The sequence below is a fragment of the Pleuronectes platessa genome, chromosome 4, assembly GCF_947347685.1.
Source record: "Pleuronectes platessa chromosome 4, fPlePla1.1, whole genome shotgun sequence".
Taxonomy (NCBI): Eukaryota; Metazoa; Chordata; class Actinopteri; order Pleuronectiformes; family Pleuronectidae; genus Pleuronectes; species Pleuronectes platessa.
Genome location: NC_070629.1, coordinates 26,263,979 through 26,277,763, shown reverse-complemented (window position 1 = coordinate 26,277,763; position 13,785 = coordinate 26,263,979). Strand labels below are relative to the sequence as shown.

Sequence of the window (13,785 nt, the reverse complement as noted above, 5' to 3'; positions counted from 1 at the left end):
AATAATAGACCATTACCGCAATTTTCCTGAAAAGACCCATTTCACCATCTCTGTGTGCAGAGGAGGAGGAGGAGGAGGAGGAGGAGGGTGTGCATTTAAAGAGAGCTAAGAGAGAGCTTCACACAGGGAGAGACACATAACTGAGAGAATGCTTATACTTTCCAATGATATCTGTTCTAAACCAAAAGGACACATGGGTTTTTGGTAAAGACAAAATACTTTTTTTGTCCATCAAAGGAAAAGCGACACAATTTGTTGTTGGGTCCTGCTGGAAGAATTGTTGCTAACTCGGTTTAATTTTGGAAACTGAAACATTTTTGTTCTTATGATGGCGCAAAAAAATCCTATCGTGGACATTTACCAACATTAATAGTTATGTTAAAATCAGTGCACACCCCCAGAGACAAGTTCAATCTCCATGCACTCAAACTTTCCCACCGGAAGACTATGATCAATCAATCAATCAATCAATCAAATTTTATTTGTATAGCCCATATTCACAAATTACAATTCATCTCATAGGGCTTTAACAGGGTGTGGCATCCTCTGTCCTTAACCCTCAGCAAGAGTAAGGAAAAACTACTAAAAACCCTTTTAACAGGGTAAAAATATGTAGAAACCTCAGAGAGAGCCACATGTGAGGGATCCCTCTCCCAGGACGGACAGAAGTGCAATAGATGCCACGTGTAGGAGAACATCATCAATAATCAAAGTCTCTAGCAGCATTTGATGAGGGTAGACATCCCGAAGGACAACCCCAACATGACATGCCAAGCAGTCCCGCTGCAAGCACAGTCCATGCTCAGCAACCATCTAGACCACGATCCACCATCCAGACCAGACGCCACTCCAGTCCTCAGTCACCGTCCACCGCCGCCCACCAGGACCCATCACAAGCCACCACCGCGGTCCTGGTCCACCGCCCGTGCCCAATGCCAACGCGACACAGGGTCCGCCACCAGTACCACGATCAGCCCAGAATCCGCCACAGTGGATCCACCACCGCGACCCCCGGTGTACGATCCACAAACCGCAATCCATGGTGCGGCCACAGAGGCCCTGGATCTGCGGGTGATAAAGCAAAGGGATTCCGGGGAAGGGGGATAGGGATGGAGAAGAGGAAGGAGAAGCTGGAAAGAGAAGCTCCGTGTGTCATGTGTCATAAAATAGAACAAGTAACGTTCTGGCGCACTAATTAGCTCTAACTATAAGCTTTATCAAAAAGGAAGGTTTTGAGTCTACTCTTAAATGAAAAGATGGTATCTGCCTCCCGAACTGAAAGTGGTAGATTATTCCACAGCCGAGGGGCTTGATGGCTAAAAGCTCTGGCTCCTACTCTTTTTTTAGAGAATTTAGGGACGACAAGTAGGCTTGAATTCTGGGAGCGGAGTGCTCTAGCGGGTTTATAAGGTACTAACAGCTCTTTAAGGTAAAAAGGCGCCATATTATTAAGGGCCTTGAAGGTGAGGAGGAGAATTTTAAATTCTATTCTAGATTTAACTGGAAGCCAGTGTAGCGACGCTAATACTGGAGAAATGTGCTCTCTTCTCTTTGTTCTCGTCAGGACACGTGCTGCGGCATTTTGGACAAGCTGTAGAGTCTTTAACGACTTACTGCTGGAGCCAGATAATAATGAATTACAATAGTCCAGTCTCGATGTAACAAAGGCGTGGACTAGTTTTTCTGCATCTTTTTGGGAAAGGACATGTCTAATTTTGGAAATATTACGTAAGTGGAAAAAAGCGGTCCTAGAAATTTGTTTTAAGTGAGAATTAAAGGATAAATCAGGATCAAAGATCACTCCCAAGTTCCTGACGGTTTCATTGGAAGCAAGGGCAATGTCGTCTAGCGCAGCTATATCATTAGATAATGCATCTCTAAGGTGTTTGGGGCCAAGTATTATAACCTCTGTTTTGTCTGAGTTTAATAAGAGAAAATTGCGGGTCATCCAGGTTTTTATGTCCTTGAGACATGTTCGAAGTTTAGTTAATTGATTACTTTGTTCAGGTTTTATTGACAAATATAACTGGGTGTCATCCGCATAGCAGTGGAAATTTACCGAGTGTGTCCTGATAATGTTTCCTAGTGGAAGCATATATAATGAGAATAAAATTGGGCCGAGCACAGAGCCCTGTGGAACACCATGGTTAACTTTGGTGCGCACAGATGACTCATCATTAATTTGCACAAATTGGGAGCGATCAGAAAAATACGATTTAAACCAGTTAAGGGCGGTTCCATTAATGTTAATTAACTGTTTGAGTCTTTGTAATAAAATTTGATGGTCAATTGTGTCGAATGCTGCACTGAGATCTAACAGAACGAGGACAGACACAAGTCCCTGATCTGAGGCTATTAAAAGGTCATTAGTGACTTTTGCCAAGGCTGTCTCTGTACTGTGATTGGCTCTAAACCCCGATTGAAAGTCTTCATATATATTATTTTCCCGGAGAAACTCACACAGCTGATTGGCAACAACTTTTTCTAAGATTTTAGAGACGAAGGGGAGATTAGATATTGGTCTGTAATTGGCTAAAACCTCTGGGTCTAGGGTGGGTTTTTTGAGTAGGGGTTTGATGACAGCTATTTTAAAAGACTGTGGTACATAACCTGATGATAATGACAGATTGATGATGTTAAGTAACGAACTATCAATTAGGGGCAGAATTTCTTTAAGTAATTTGGTAGGAATGGGATCTAAGATACAGGTTGTTGGTTTAGAACCTGAGATTAATTTGGTAAACTGATCACGGGTGATCAGAGAGAAGCTGTCTAAGTAATGGGTAGGATTCTCAGCCGTTTCTGAGATCTCTGTTGTTGGGAGGGTATTAGTGCCAATTGAGGGCAGGAGATGGTTGATTTTATTTCTAATAGTTTGAATTTTATCATTAAAAAAGGTCATAAAGATATTGCTATTTAGGGATCGAGGAATACTGGGTTCGGTGGAGGTGTGACTCTCTGTCAGCCTGGCTACAGTGCTGAAGAGAAACCTGGGGTTGTTTTTATTCTCTTCTATTAGTTTTGAATAGTAGGCGGCTCTTGCTTTGTGGAGAGCCTTTTTATATTCTTTAACACTATTCTTCCAGTCTATTAGATTTTCAACATGGTTGCTGGAGCGCCACTTCCTTTCTAGTTTTCTTGATAATTGTTTTAACTCATTTGTCTGGGAATTATACCACGGAGCTAATTTACTATGTTTGACATTTTTCTTTTTTAGAGGCGCTATTGAGTCTAATGTTAATCGTAATGAGTCTGCAGAGCTATCGACGAGGTGGTCGATCTCAATGGAGCTCAGGGTTTTAAAGAATTTGTTGTTTATATCTACTGCTAATACGGGTTTAAATGTAATTGGGATTATTTCCTTAAATTTAGCTACAGCACTATCAGGTAGACATCTAGAAAATGAATTTTTTATTAGTGGCATATATTCAGTTATTGAAAAATCAAAGGTTATTAAATTATGGTCTGATAGAACTGGATTGCGCGGAAGTACTGTTAAATTTTCAATTCCGACACCGTACGATAATACAAGGTCAAGTGTGTGGTTACCACAATGAGTAGGTTTGTGCACACACTGACTGAAACCAATAGAGTCTAGTATTGAAATAAATGCTACGCTAAGGCAATCTTTATTATTATCAACATGAATATTAAAGTCACCAACAATAATAATTTTATCGGTCTTTAGGACTAAGTTTGATAAAAACTCAGGGAATTCCTTTAAAAATTCAGTATAAGCCCTGGGAGCACGGTAAACTACGGCAAATATGATTGGCTGTTGGTGGTTCCTGGATTGGCGTGGAAGACTAAGAACCAGACATTCAAATGATTTGTAGCTGAGTTTAGGTTTAGGATTAATTGATAGACTGGAGTTAAAAATAGCAGCAACTCCACCTCCTCGCCCAATTTCTCTAGGAACCTGTGAATTGATATGACTGGGGGGAGTAGATTCATTTAGACTGACATATTCATCAGGATGTAGCCACGTCTCAGTGAGGGACAGTAAATCTATGTTGTAATCGGAGACTATTTCATTAACTAAAAGAGCCTTTTTTTTCCAGTGATCTAATGTTTAAAAGACCACATTTAAAAGTCTGGGTTTCCTGTATTGTTTCAGAGGTTGTTTTTATTTGTATTAAATTTTTGTGTGGAGTTCTCGCTCTGTTATTGTTTAATTTCAATAATTTAGTCGGACGGTGAACAGACACAATCTCTATGGGGTTTTGTGATTGATCCAGAGGGAGCGCAGAGAAGTGTTTAGCACTGCAGCTCTGCTTCCTGGTCCCAACTATGGGTTGTCATGTAATAGACTGAGTAATATTCCTAGATAAGAGAGCTGCTCCATCCCAAGTGGGATGAACGCCGTCTCTCCTAACAAGACCAGGTTTTGTCGAAAAAGTTAGCCAATTATCTATAAAGCCCACGCCGTTTACAGGACACCACTTCGACAGCCAGCGGTTAAAAGACAACATGCGGCTAAACATGTCATCACCTGTTGTATTAGGGAGCGGGCCAGAGAAAACTACTTTGTCCGACATCGTTTTAGCAAAAGCACACACGGACTCAACATTATGAGATGATAGATGATAGATGTTTTCCCTATTTACTTGATTTAATGATGATGTGCAGGTCATTACTTTTTCTAAGATAGAAACGGAAGAGGTAGAGCATCTTTCCAATGTGAAGCACCAGCTGTCTAACTCTGCCAAAATACTAAGCATCGGTTTTACTGTTTTACAAATGTGAGTCTGATTCTTTGGCACATTGAGGAAAGACAAAGGTGAAACTCTGTGATAAAACACTACAGTAAAAATGCAGAAAGGAGAAGATTCAGTTCTAACAACGCAACAGAACTGGAATCGCACGAAGTAGCATCCAGTCCAAGATGCACCAAATTTCAATTATCTACAGCTAATTATTCCCTGGGGGTGTTGAAAATGCCAGAATGTTAAAGAAAGAAATATACATAAATCCTGGATCCAGTTTGGTGGAAATCTGTTCTGTTGCTCACAAACAATCATGCAAACCGACCGACAAAGGGACAGGGATGAAAACCTGGTTATCTACCATACCTGTGGGCTCTGTTTGCAGATCTTCTCGCTGGGATACTGTCCAACGGGCGAGTGGCTGGCCGTCGGGATGGAGAACAGCAATGTGGAGGTCCTGCACGTCACCAAACCCGACAAGTACCAGCTCCACCTGCACGAAAGCTGCGTGCTCTCGCTCAGATTTGCTCACTGCGGTAAGAATCTATTGAGATGTCTTAGATTTAGCCCTAAAGGACGGAAGTGGGTTATTTATTGTTCTTAAACGTGTCCTAATCCTCTGCAGGGAAGTGGTTTGTGAGCACAGGAAAAGACAATCTGCTCAACGCTTGGAGAACTCCGTACGGTGCCAGCATATTCCAGGTAAGTGCGTCGGAACATAAACCTGTCTGTCAAACCCTGTCATCCGTTATCGCTCTTGTGTTAAGCACACGTTCTCCTCTTTCACTCGTCTTTTATCGCTCTTGCAGTCGAAGGAGTCGTCCTCTGTGCTGAGCTGCGACATCTCCATAGACGACAAGTACATCGTGACGGGCTCAGGAGATAAGAAGGCGACGGTCTACGAGGTCATCTACTGAGGACAAGGCCACTCCTCCCTCCAGACAGTCTGACATATCTCCATCACCGCTGTACATTTTTTTTTAAATGTGTATAAAAAAATGGATTTGGATGGAACAAAAAAAAAGTCTTTCATGGACCGTGACCTTTTGACCTCCTGGCAGGGTCGTGGATCAAAAGGAACAAGCAGAACCAAGCACAGAGATGTTGTTTTTAAAAAGTGTCTTTTTGTTGCTGTGAGAACGGGTGAATGTCCACGTGCACTTAATCTGGATCATTGACTGTGAGATCACATTCCTTTACGTCTCACTTTTATGTATAAGTATCACTCTTTTTCTCTAACATGAATACAAGCAGTGCAGACAAAGCCGTCATGCAGTACTTTGTTTTCTGCCAAGACTTAAAAAGTTGAGTTGCCGAACCAGAATCCAGAATATTTCCCAGTAAAACTTCAGATTCTGCTAAAGTTAATGGAACAAATTTCCCCAAACTTTTCCTCTGCTTATTTGCATGTTGCACATGTGAAGCGCTAATTTGTGAGGATGCTCCAAAGACATCAACAACTAAATCTTGACAAGAAAGATTCATGGTTACATTTTTAACTTGACCTGTGTCTGTTGCCTCTGACGTTTATTTTCTGCCCGTGTCTTTATTTATTGTGTGTGTGTGTGAGTGTGTTTGTGTTGTGACCCTTTGGGCATTTGCCCTCACCACAGACGGACCTTTGCACTTGGTTCTGCCCCAGAAGTTCAGCCTCCTCTGGCTTCACTCTGGATTCTGTCCCACAGATTCCAGTGAAACCATTTCCTGCCCAGGTTTCCTGTCAAGACTTTTTGAACATTTGTGTGAAAAGCAAGTGGTCCACAATATGGTTGTGATTTCTCTTCTGTCGGCTTGTAGAAATAACACAGTGCCTTTATAATGCTACGCTTCTGACTCCATTTTGTCCCGCTGAGTGTTCACCGACACGAGGAGCCGAAACGTGATGGACTCTGCTCGGGTGGTTTTTAACTATTCTAGTTTTTGAGTGAACAAAAATGATCACTGATGTGTAAAGAAACAAAACCCAGAGGATCCAGTTCAGACCTGTCGTCCTTTTTGAAATAACCAGGACCAACTCCTTTTTAGCCGTGTCCCAATTCAGTGGTTGCTTCCCTTGGAGGACTCGACCTACTGGGTCTGCGAAGTCTAGTCCTTTCCTAAAATGTTATGGTTCAAACCGAAATGAGATTGGTTTGGTCTGTGGAGGATTTTTCTATTTGCATCAACAACCCATCCCGCCCTTAACTTCACATTGTTAACTGCTCTGCTCCTCTGTGCTAACTGCAGCTCGGCCACCCACATCGTTTGCAAGCTAGCTACACCACTGCCAAGCAGATTAGTTTGGCCCGGTAAGGAATCCTCCAATTGGATCCTTTGTTGCTCTGGAATTGAAGAATCTCTCCGCCACGTTTGAAGGAGTCTCTCAGATTGGACAGCCTCACCCTGATTGTGCCGCTGTGACAAAATTGCTCTTCAAATGCATCTTCCGAAGGATGCGTCCCATCAAATTGGGACACATCTTTTCTTGTCTCTCCTGCTGTGCTGAACACATGCGAGTGAAATACACTATTCATGACCACTGCTGTGTCAGTCTGATCGTTTGAAGCACGGTGCTGTTAACAGGATGTTTTTTGGGGAGATATGTTATTTCATTGCTCGACTTTTTCTTCTGCTTTCAAACTTGTTTTCTGCTGCAGCAAAACTCTCAGCTACAGGTAGACACACTGTAACTTCAAGAGCAAAGAGAATTCATAACCACCCAAAACTAGAGTCAACTACCTTCAGTGTTAACTTAACCAGACGATTTTCTCACTCAACATAAGTATCTCGAGACCCAATCTTAAAGTCTTGCTCATAAATTCAAATATGTGCCTAAACCCAACCAAGTCTATCAGCCATAACTTCCATTCTAGGCTCATTACAAAACAAGATCAAATTAAGAAATACATGAATCTACAGGAAAAGGTTTCCAGATGATCGAGTGTCCAAGGGAATTCAATTGAGGATATCATAGCTCATCTCATGTACTACAGTTTTACTGTTCAAATGCATGGGGGGAAATTTTACTTCTCATTGCTAATCTTAACTATCTCACTTATTTTACTTTACATCTTCGTTCATCCGTTTGTATTCACAATATTGTTGCAGCCGTTGACACAGACACATAATTTGCACTGAAGAGATGTTTCCGTCGGTTAACTCAGTTTTATGGGACATGACACATACTGTATGTACAAGTATGCACAGTATGTCACATGATTAAAGAAAATTACTGATAGTTACTGCACTGGTGTGAATGTAAATGCACATTTTACACTGTGGTCTAATGGGGTTTGCTTCTCGAGAGACCGTATGAAAGTTAATTCACTGTTATAACTGACATTCTTTTGCGATTTGTTTTCATGACAAAAACTGTAAATTCAAAATATTGCTGGTGATTGTTGTTTCTTGGCCTTATGTTGTTGTTTCTTTCTTTTTTTCTTTCCTGAAGCAGCTCTTCAGTTTTTCCACAGTCAGCTATGCTTTCAAAATAAAACAATGCATTCCCTTTCTCTGTCAAGGACTTGTGGGCTGTGAACAAGTCGTAACATCTGGTGCCACCGTCACGAACTGTATCTAACTCTCTGAAGCTTTTGTCCCCGTTAATAATATAAAAAAATGAAAAATGGATTTTAGTTGTACTCATTCGAACCTGAATGTTACTCGTCGTCATCTGATCGTTAGCTGGCTAACACGACCTGTAACAAAGAACATATGAATAATGTTGTGTTGAGCGTGTAGCTTGACGGGACTCATGAAGGTTATAAATATACTGTAAACATGTAATAATTCAAGCTTACGGTGAAACTTCCTGTTGCTAGTTGAGTTTTTTTTTTCTTCAATTACAAAATGCCTTTGCTCTCTTTTTCTAGTCTGTGGTTGATTTATTAAATTATTGTGTGGATTATTTTGGCTGAGCCTCATTCTCTGTTCAATCCATAGATTGACACCGCTTCCTCCCGCTATCCAGAAATTAAACCAAAATATATATATTTACCTTATTTATCTCTGTTGTGATAATATTTTATTTTATGTACTTATCACGTCCTCTTTCTTCCACTTCTGTTTTACTTCAGTCCTATTGAAACATATTATATCGGATCGAATGTATCTTATCAAATCTAACCATCTCATATCATATTCTGTATCAAATTGTATCGAATCTCATTGCATCTAATCGTCTCGAATTGTAGCTTCACATACTTTGTTTTGAACTCTGGTAAATACTCACTCGGCTGAATTTATAATCCTCCTCCAGAGTCACTGCCTCTAGAACAGTGAATTAAATAAGAGCCAGTCCCGCTGTGAACTGACGTTAGTGGAGTATTGCATATGATTCTGCAAAGTGCCACTTAGCAAACATTATGCTAGCCGACAGTCCGGAAGTTAACATGTTCGTTAAGGTTTTTTTTTGCAGGATGATAAATCGGACATCAGAGGTCGTAAAGGTTTTAAACGTGAAGAAAATCCGCCGCATCAGCAACATGATTCAACACGTGCACGTCGACGCCTTCTCGCTTTTGTGTGGCCTTGTTTGTTTAATCCAACTTCTCCGTCTGTCAGGAAAGTGGGCAATTTGCAGGCCGCAAGGGCTCTCGATGTGAAACGCTGAAGTAGGGTGGCTCGTTCCCACGTTGCATCCCCACCTTTCCTCCTTCTCGCCCTCTTTGGGCGGTTTGAAGTGCCGGTTGGAGAGCTGCAGCAGGAGTAGCTATCATTCACTGTAATGGTGGAGCGTCCTCCTCCACAGCCCTCACTTAGATCACTTAATCCACTTCAGCCGTCCAGCGCTGTGCTCTGCGTGAACACAGCACGTTCACAATGGGTGGTTACACAGAGACTAGCGCCGACCTGTCAGTTTGCACTAAAAACACTTAAACCCTTGTTTCTCACAGCTCATTTAATATGGATGTGGAGTTACGGCTGCCGCTGGGAGTCAAAATCCAGAGGCTGCTTTCGGCATTAAAGTTTGTCACGCAACACTTCAGCCGCAGACGATTTATTGTGACAATTACTGACATATTCGGGTTGTTCACATCATCCACCACTGATTCTATTCACTGTATTTAATGGCTGTGAAGGGTTTTTAAGGTTTGGGTGTTTATCAGAGTGGTGATAAAGGGTGGTGGAAATGCCAGACTAGTTTTAGAATTGAAAAAGAGAATGAAAGAAAGATTGAGAGAAAGGAGGGGAGGAAGAAAGAAAGAAAGAAAGGTAGGTAGGTGGGTAAATAAGTAGGTGGGTAGGGAGGGGAATGAATAGATGGATTGATGGATGGATGAATATTTGACAATGTAGATACTTCATGCATCAAGAAAAAAAGAAAGGTATATAGGTAGGTAGGTAAGTAGGTAGATGGGTGGGTGGATAGATGAATAGATGGATGGATGGATGGATGGATGACAATGTGGATACTTGATGCATCAAATACAAAAAAAGGCACTAGATTTAGTCATAAGCCGGGAGCAAAAAAGTAAACAAAGCGAAAGACAAACAGTCAGTGTTTGTTGTTTTGTTCTGGTCTCCATCAGAAATGAAGACTCTTAAAGAAGCAGAGCTGAAGACACTGAACCTTCATGCAGGATCTGTCGGCAGCTGACTTTTTTCCAAGGTACTGGTGAAGCAGCGCCGCTCGATTGTCCAGGAAACCATTTGAATATTACAGACGTAGGCACGCAGAGAAAAGACGAGAGTCCTTTGAGAGGTTTCGAAATGTGGGAATATTGTGGGATGACATATGCGGAGAAGCCAAGGTGGTCGGGTCAAGTGTTCTGTCATTAACATTTAATATATTTAATACGGTGCCGAGAGGAACCAAGCTTCTCATCACAGCCTGTAGGTTAACCTGTGTCACAAGTCCCTCACAGGCGCACACCACTTTCATTTCTGCTGTTCGTGATCAAATGTCACGGACACTCACAGATCCAGAGAATACTTGATTCTTCCACACTGTTACACTGCGGATGAGAAACAAGGTCATTTTCTTCAGCTGTGCTAGCAGAGATCAATCGAAAGACACTTTTACTAAATGTCTCTCAGCCCCAGCTGCTTGTCCCACAGTCACACAGACAGAAGTGTCCTCAACATCTGGACACACACTCATTGATGCAGTTTGATTTATTTGCCCAATTCATTGTGATTGGTTGCAATTGGCTGTTTGTTCACAACATAAATAGCAGATTATGAAAAATGTAATAATAAAGATGAACGACATGACAGTCCCCGGAAAGGTAAAGCCAAAGCATCTTGATCGCCACCTGGTGACTGGCTGCTGGTGACTCCTGTCACACGTTCAGTGATTTTATTCATTTATCTACTATTTGTTTATTTGTTTTTATGTTTTTTTTTGTTTGTTATGTTTTTACTTGCATGTTTTGAGAGGTATATGAATAAAGGTATTATTATTATTATTGACCAAAATAAAATGTCAAAGTATATGTTCAATCATTCTTTCTTAAAGATGTTTTCTTTCTGTAGCTCTTGTGACTTGTGTGTATTATTTCCCCAGTACGTTTTGGTTTAATTATTTCATTCTATAACAACAGGGTGAAATATCATGATTGACAGCTGAGACCGACTTGAGCGAGCCCATGTATGTCTGGCTCCAGATGTGCAAGATGTCAGTGTTCTTATCAGGGACATTTTGGCTTCTTTTCTGGATTGTGCCAGGGGTGCCAAGAAGGGGAGACCTGTCATGGTAATGTTATGTATTGAGTTTGTATTAAAGTGAATTTTTAAATGGGATTATACCACAGCTTAAAGCTCATAGCATTCACATTTATGGCCATGCACACGGTTTGAACTCATTCACATCTGTTCCTGTCACATATGGCTTTACAAATTTTCACCTGCTCCCATTTCTCACCCCTCCAGGGATAATGGTGATCATGTTGAATAGGGAGATGTCAATCAGCTCATCTGGTGAGGTAAATTCCACGATGATCCGGTAAATAGATGAAAGATTTGTAAAGAGCTTTACACATTTGTATGATTTCAAAGGGACTTTCTTTTTCTCTCTCTCGCAACAACCAATGCCGCTTAAAATGTCCTGCCCTCTTACAGGAAGGCCTGATGATTAAATCACGTCGCCGCCGTCTTAACAAGGTTGTGACTGTTAGTGGGTGGGTGGGTGGCTGAGAGTGGGGTGGGGGCTCATTCTGCAGCACTATGATATCCTGCATTCAAGGCTGTGTCACATATTAATGACTTCTTTGAGCTGTGAAACGACCATTATCATCTCTTTCCAAAAAGGGAAGGATGAGAGGTTTCAGCTCAGCTCGTTTAGAGACAGGGGAGGAACGTGTGGGGGTGTATGTGTGTGTGTGTGTGTGTGTGTGTACTTGTACTTAAAGGTTCAGTGTGTAGAATTTAGTGGTGTAGGTGCATGTTGCAGCTGAACACCCCTCACCTCACTCTCCCCTTCCAGACTAATAGAGAACCTGTGGTCGCCTTCAGTTGTCATAAAAATTCAAAAGGTGTTAAGTTTGTCCAGTTTGGGCTACTGTAAAAAACATGGCGGCCTCCGTAGAGAGGACCCGTTCCCAATGTAAATATTAAGTATTTACATATAAACGGTAAACAAAACAATTTGTACAATTTAGATGAAACACATTAGTGAAAACATCACTAGGATTATTTTATGTTTAATTTCTGCCAATAGATCCCTTTCACCTCAAGTGTACACACTGGGCCTTTAAGACTTGGTTTAAGGGTTAGGGTTAGACAATTAGTTGTGATGGTTGTGATGGTTATGATAACAGATGAAGAAACACACACAAACACACACAACCACAAACACACAGACACACATATAGAACCTTAGCCTGACCCTATATACCTTGTTCTTTCTTTTTCATCCAACCAATATGTGCTTGAACCACTTTCCTGCACTCAATTCATCGAAAATATTTTTTTTTTTTACTCATAAGAGGCTTTTCATGCTTCTACATCTATTCGGTCACTTCACCACTGCGGCAGCGAGAAGGGTTCAGGGGTCATGGGAAAGTAGAGAGAACTGGATCAGTGAGAGGGTGTAAGATCACCCACAGAGTGGAGGATTGTATATTTCCTAAGATAACAGGAGCAGCCATCTGAGTGGAGGTCATGGACATTTCGATGCATGCTGTTAGAATAGGTGGACGCGTTGGAGGAGAATGGCCTCTCCAAACTAAATGAACTAAAAGCTCTTGGTTTGAATGCTCTTCAGCCAATACTCTGGCAAATGTACTCTGCCTCGTATAAAGCACGCGGGTCAGAAGGGATGTTTTTTTTTAAGCTTTTAGACTGACTCTGATCCCCACTTAAAACCAACTTTAGTTCCCATTTTCCAAGTGAGAACAGTTCTTTTCTCTGCATCGGCTTCAGCTGCAGTTTAGCATAGTTTCTACTTCTTTAGGCTTTTTAATCGACTGGAAAACTACAAACTGAAAACTTGGTCCAGAAACCCCACAACACATAGGAGAGTGAGTGATGTTCAAACTTCACAACTGAAAAAATCTCAGTGCATTTAAACATATGGCAAATACAGTCTTGCAACTTTCAACACACGTCATCGTCCTCTAACAGAGGGTTTGCGTTTCGATCTCTGTCTTACCCGCTCCGCATGCCAAAGTGTCCTTGGGCAAGATACTGAACGCCAAAATGACCCCTTATCTGCACTGTGTGAATTGCAAAAACCGAACTGTAAAGTGCTTTTTAATCGTGTCTCCTTAACTCCAGAGGACATTACATTAAGACCTGTTCCTACCCTGATCTAACTCTAAACTTAACATATATATTAACCTTGAAATTTGATGATTAACAGGATAGGGACTCACATTATGTCCCCATAACGAAGACAAGTCCCCATAATGTGGCTGTGTAAACAGACTTAAGTCCCAACAATATGAGTAATACACACACAGACACTATCACACTGATTTTAAGGATGTAATGCTATCAAAATCCACATGGTGGCAGCTTCCATGTGCGTGTTTTTCTACTTGGTATCTTTGCTTTTACCCTGCAGCTATGCACAATGTTAAAGATTTAAAAACACACAGTTTTACTAGATCAGTTTTTATCGTTGCTCATATAAGACTGACACCATAAGTGCTGATGT

At 41.3% G+C, this 13,785-nt stretch overlaps 1 protein-coding gene across 9 annotated transcripts in view; it reads left to right on the top strand.

Annotated features, from left to right (window-relative positions):
- LOC128437834 (transducin-like enhancer protein 4) overlaps window positions 1-8,577 on the top strand; it is a 35,216-nt gene extending 26,639 nt beyond the window's left edge. For all 9 annotated transcript variants that reach the window (XM_053420122.1, XM_053420121.1, XM_053420126.1 and 6 more), the window contains 3 exons: window positions 5,092-5,242; window positions 5,332-5,408; window positions 5,516-8,577. In XM_053420122.1, the coding sequence (XP_053276097.1) occupies window positions 5,092-5,242; window positions 5,332-5,408; window positions 5,516-5,623 (336 nt within the window). In that variant the 3' untranslated portion in view covers window positions 5,624-8,577. The remainder of the gene's footprint in view (window positions 1-5,091; window positions 5,243-5,331; window positions 5,409-5,515) is intronic.
- The last annotated feature ends 5,208 nt before the right edge of the window (window positions 8,578-13,785 follow it).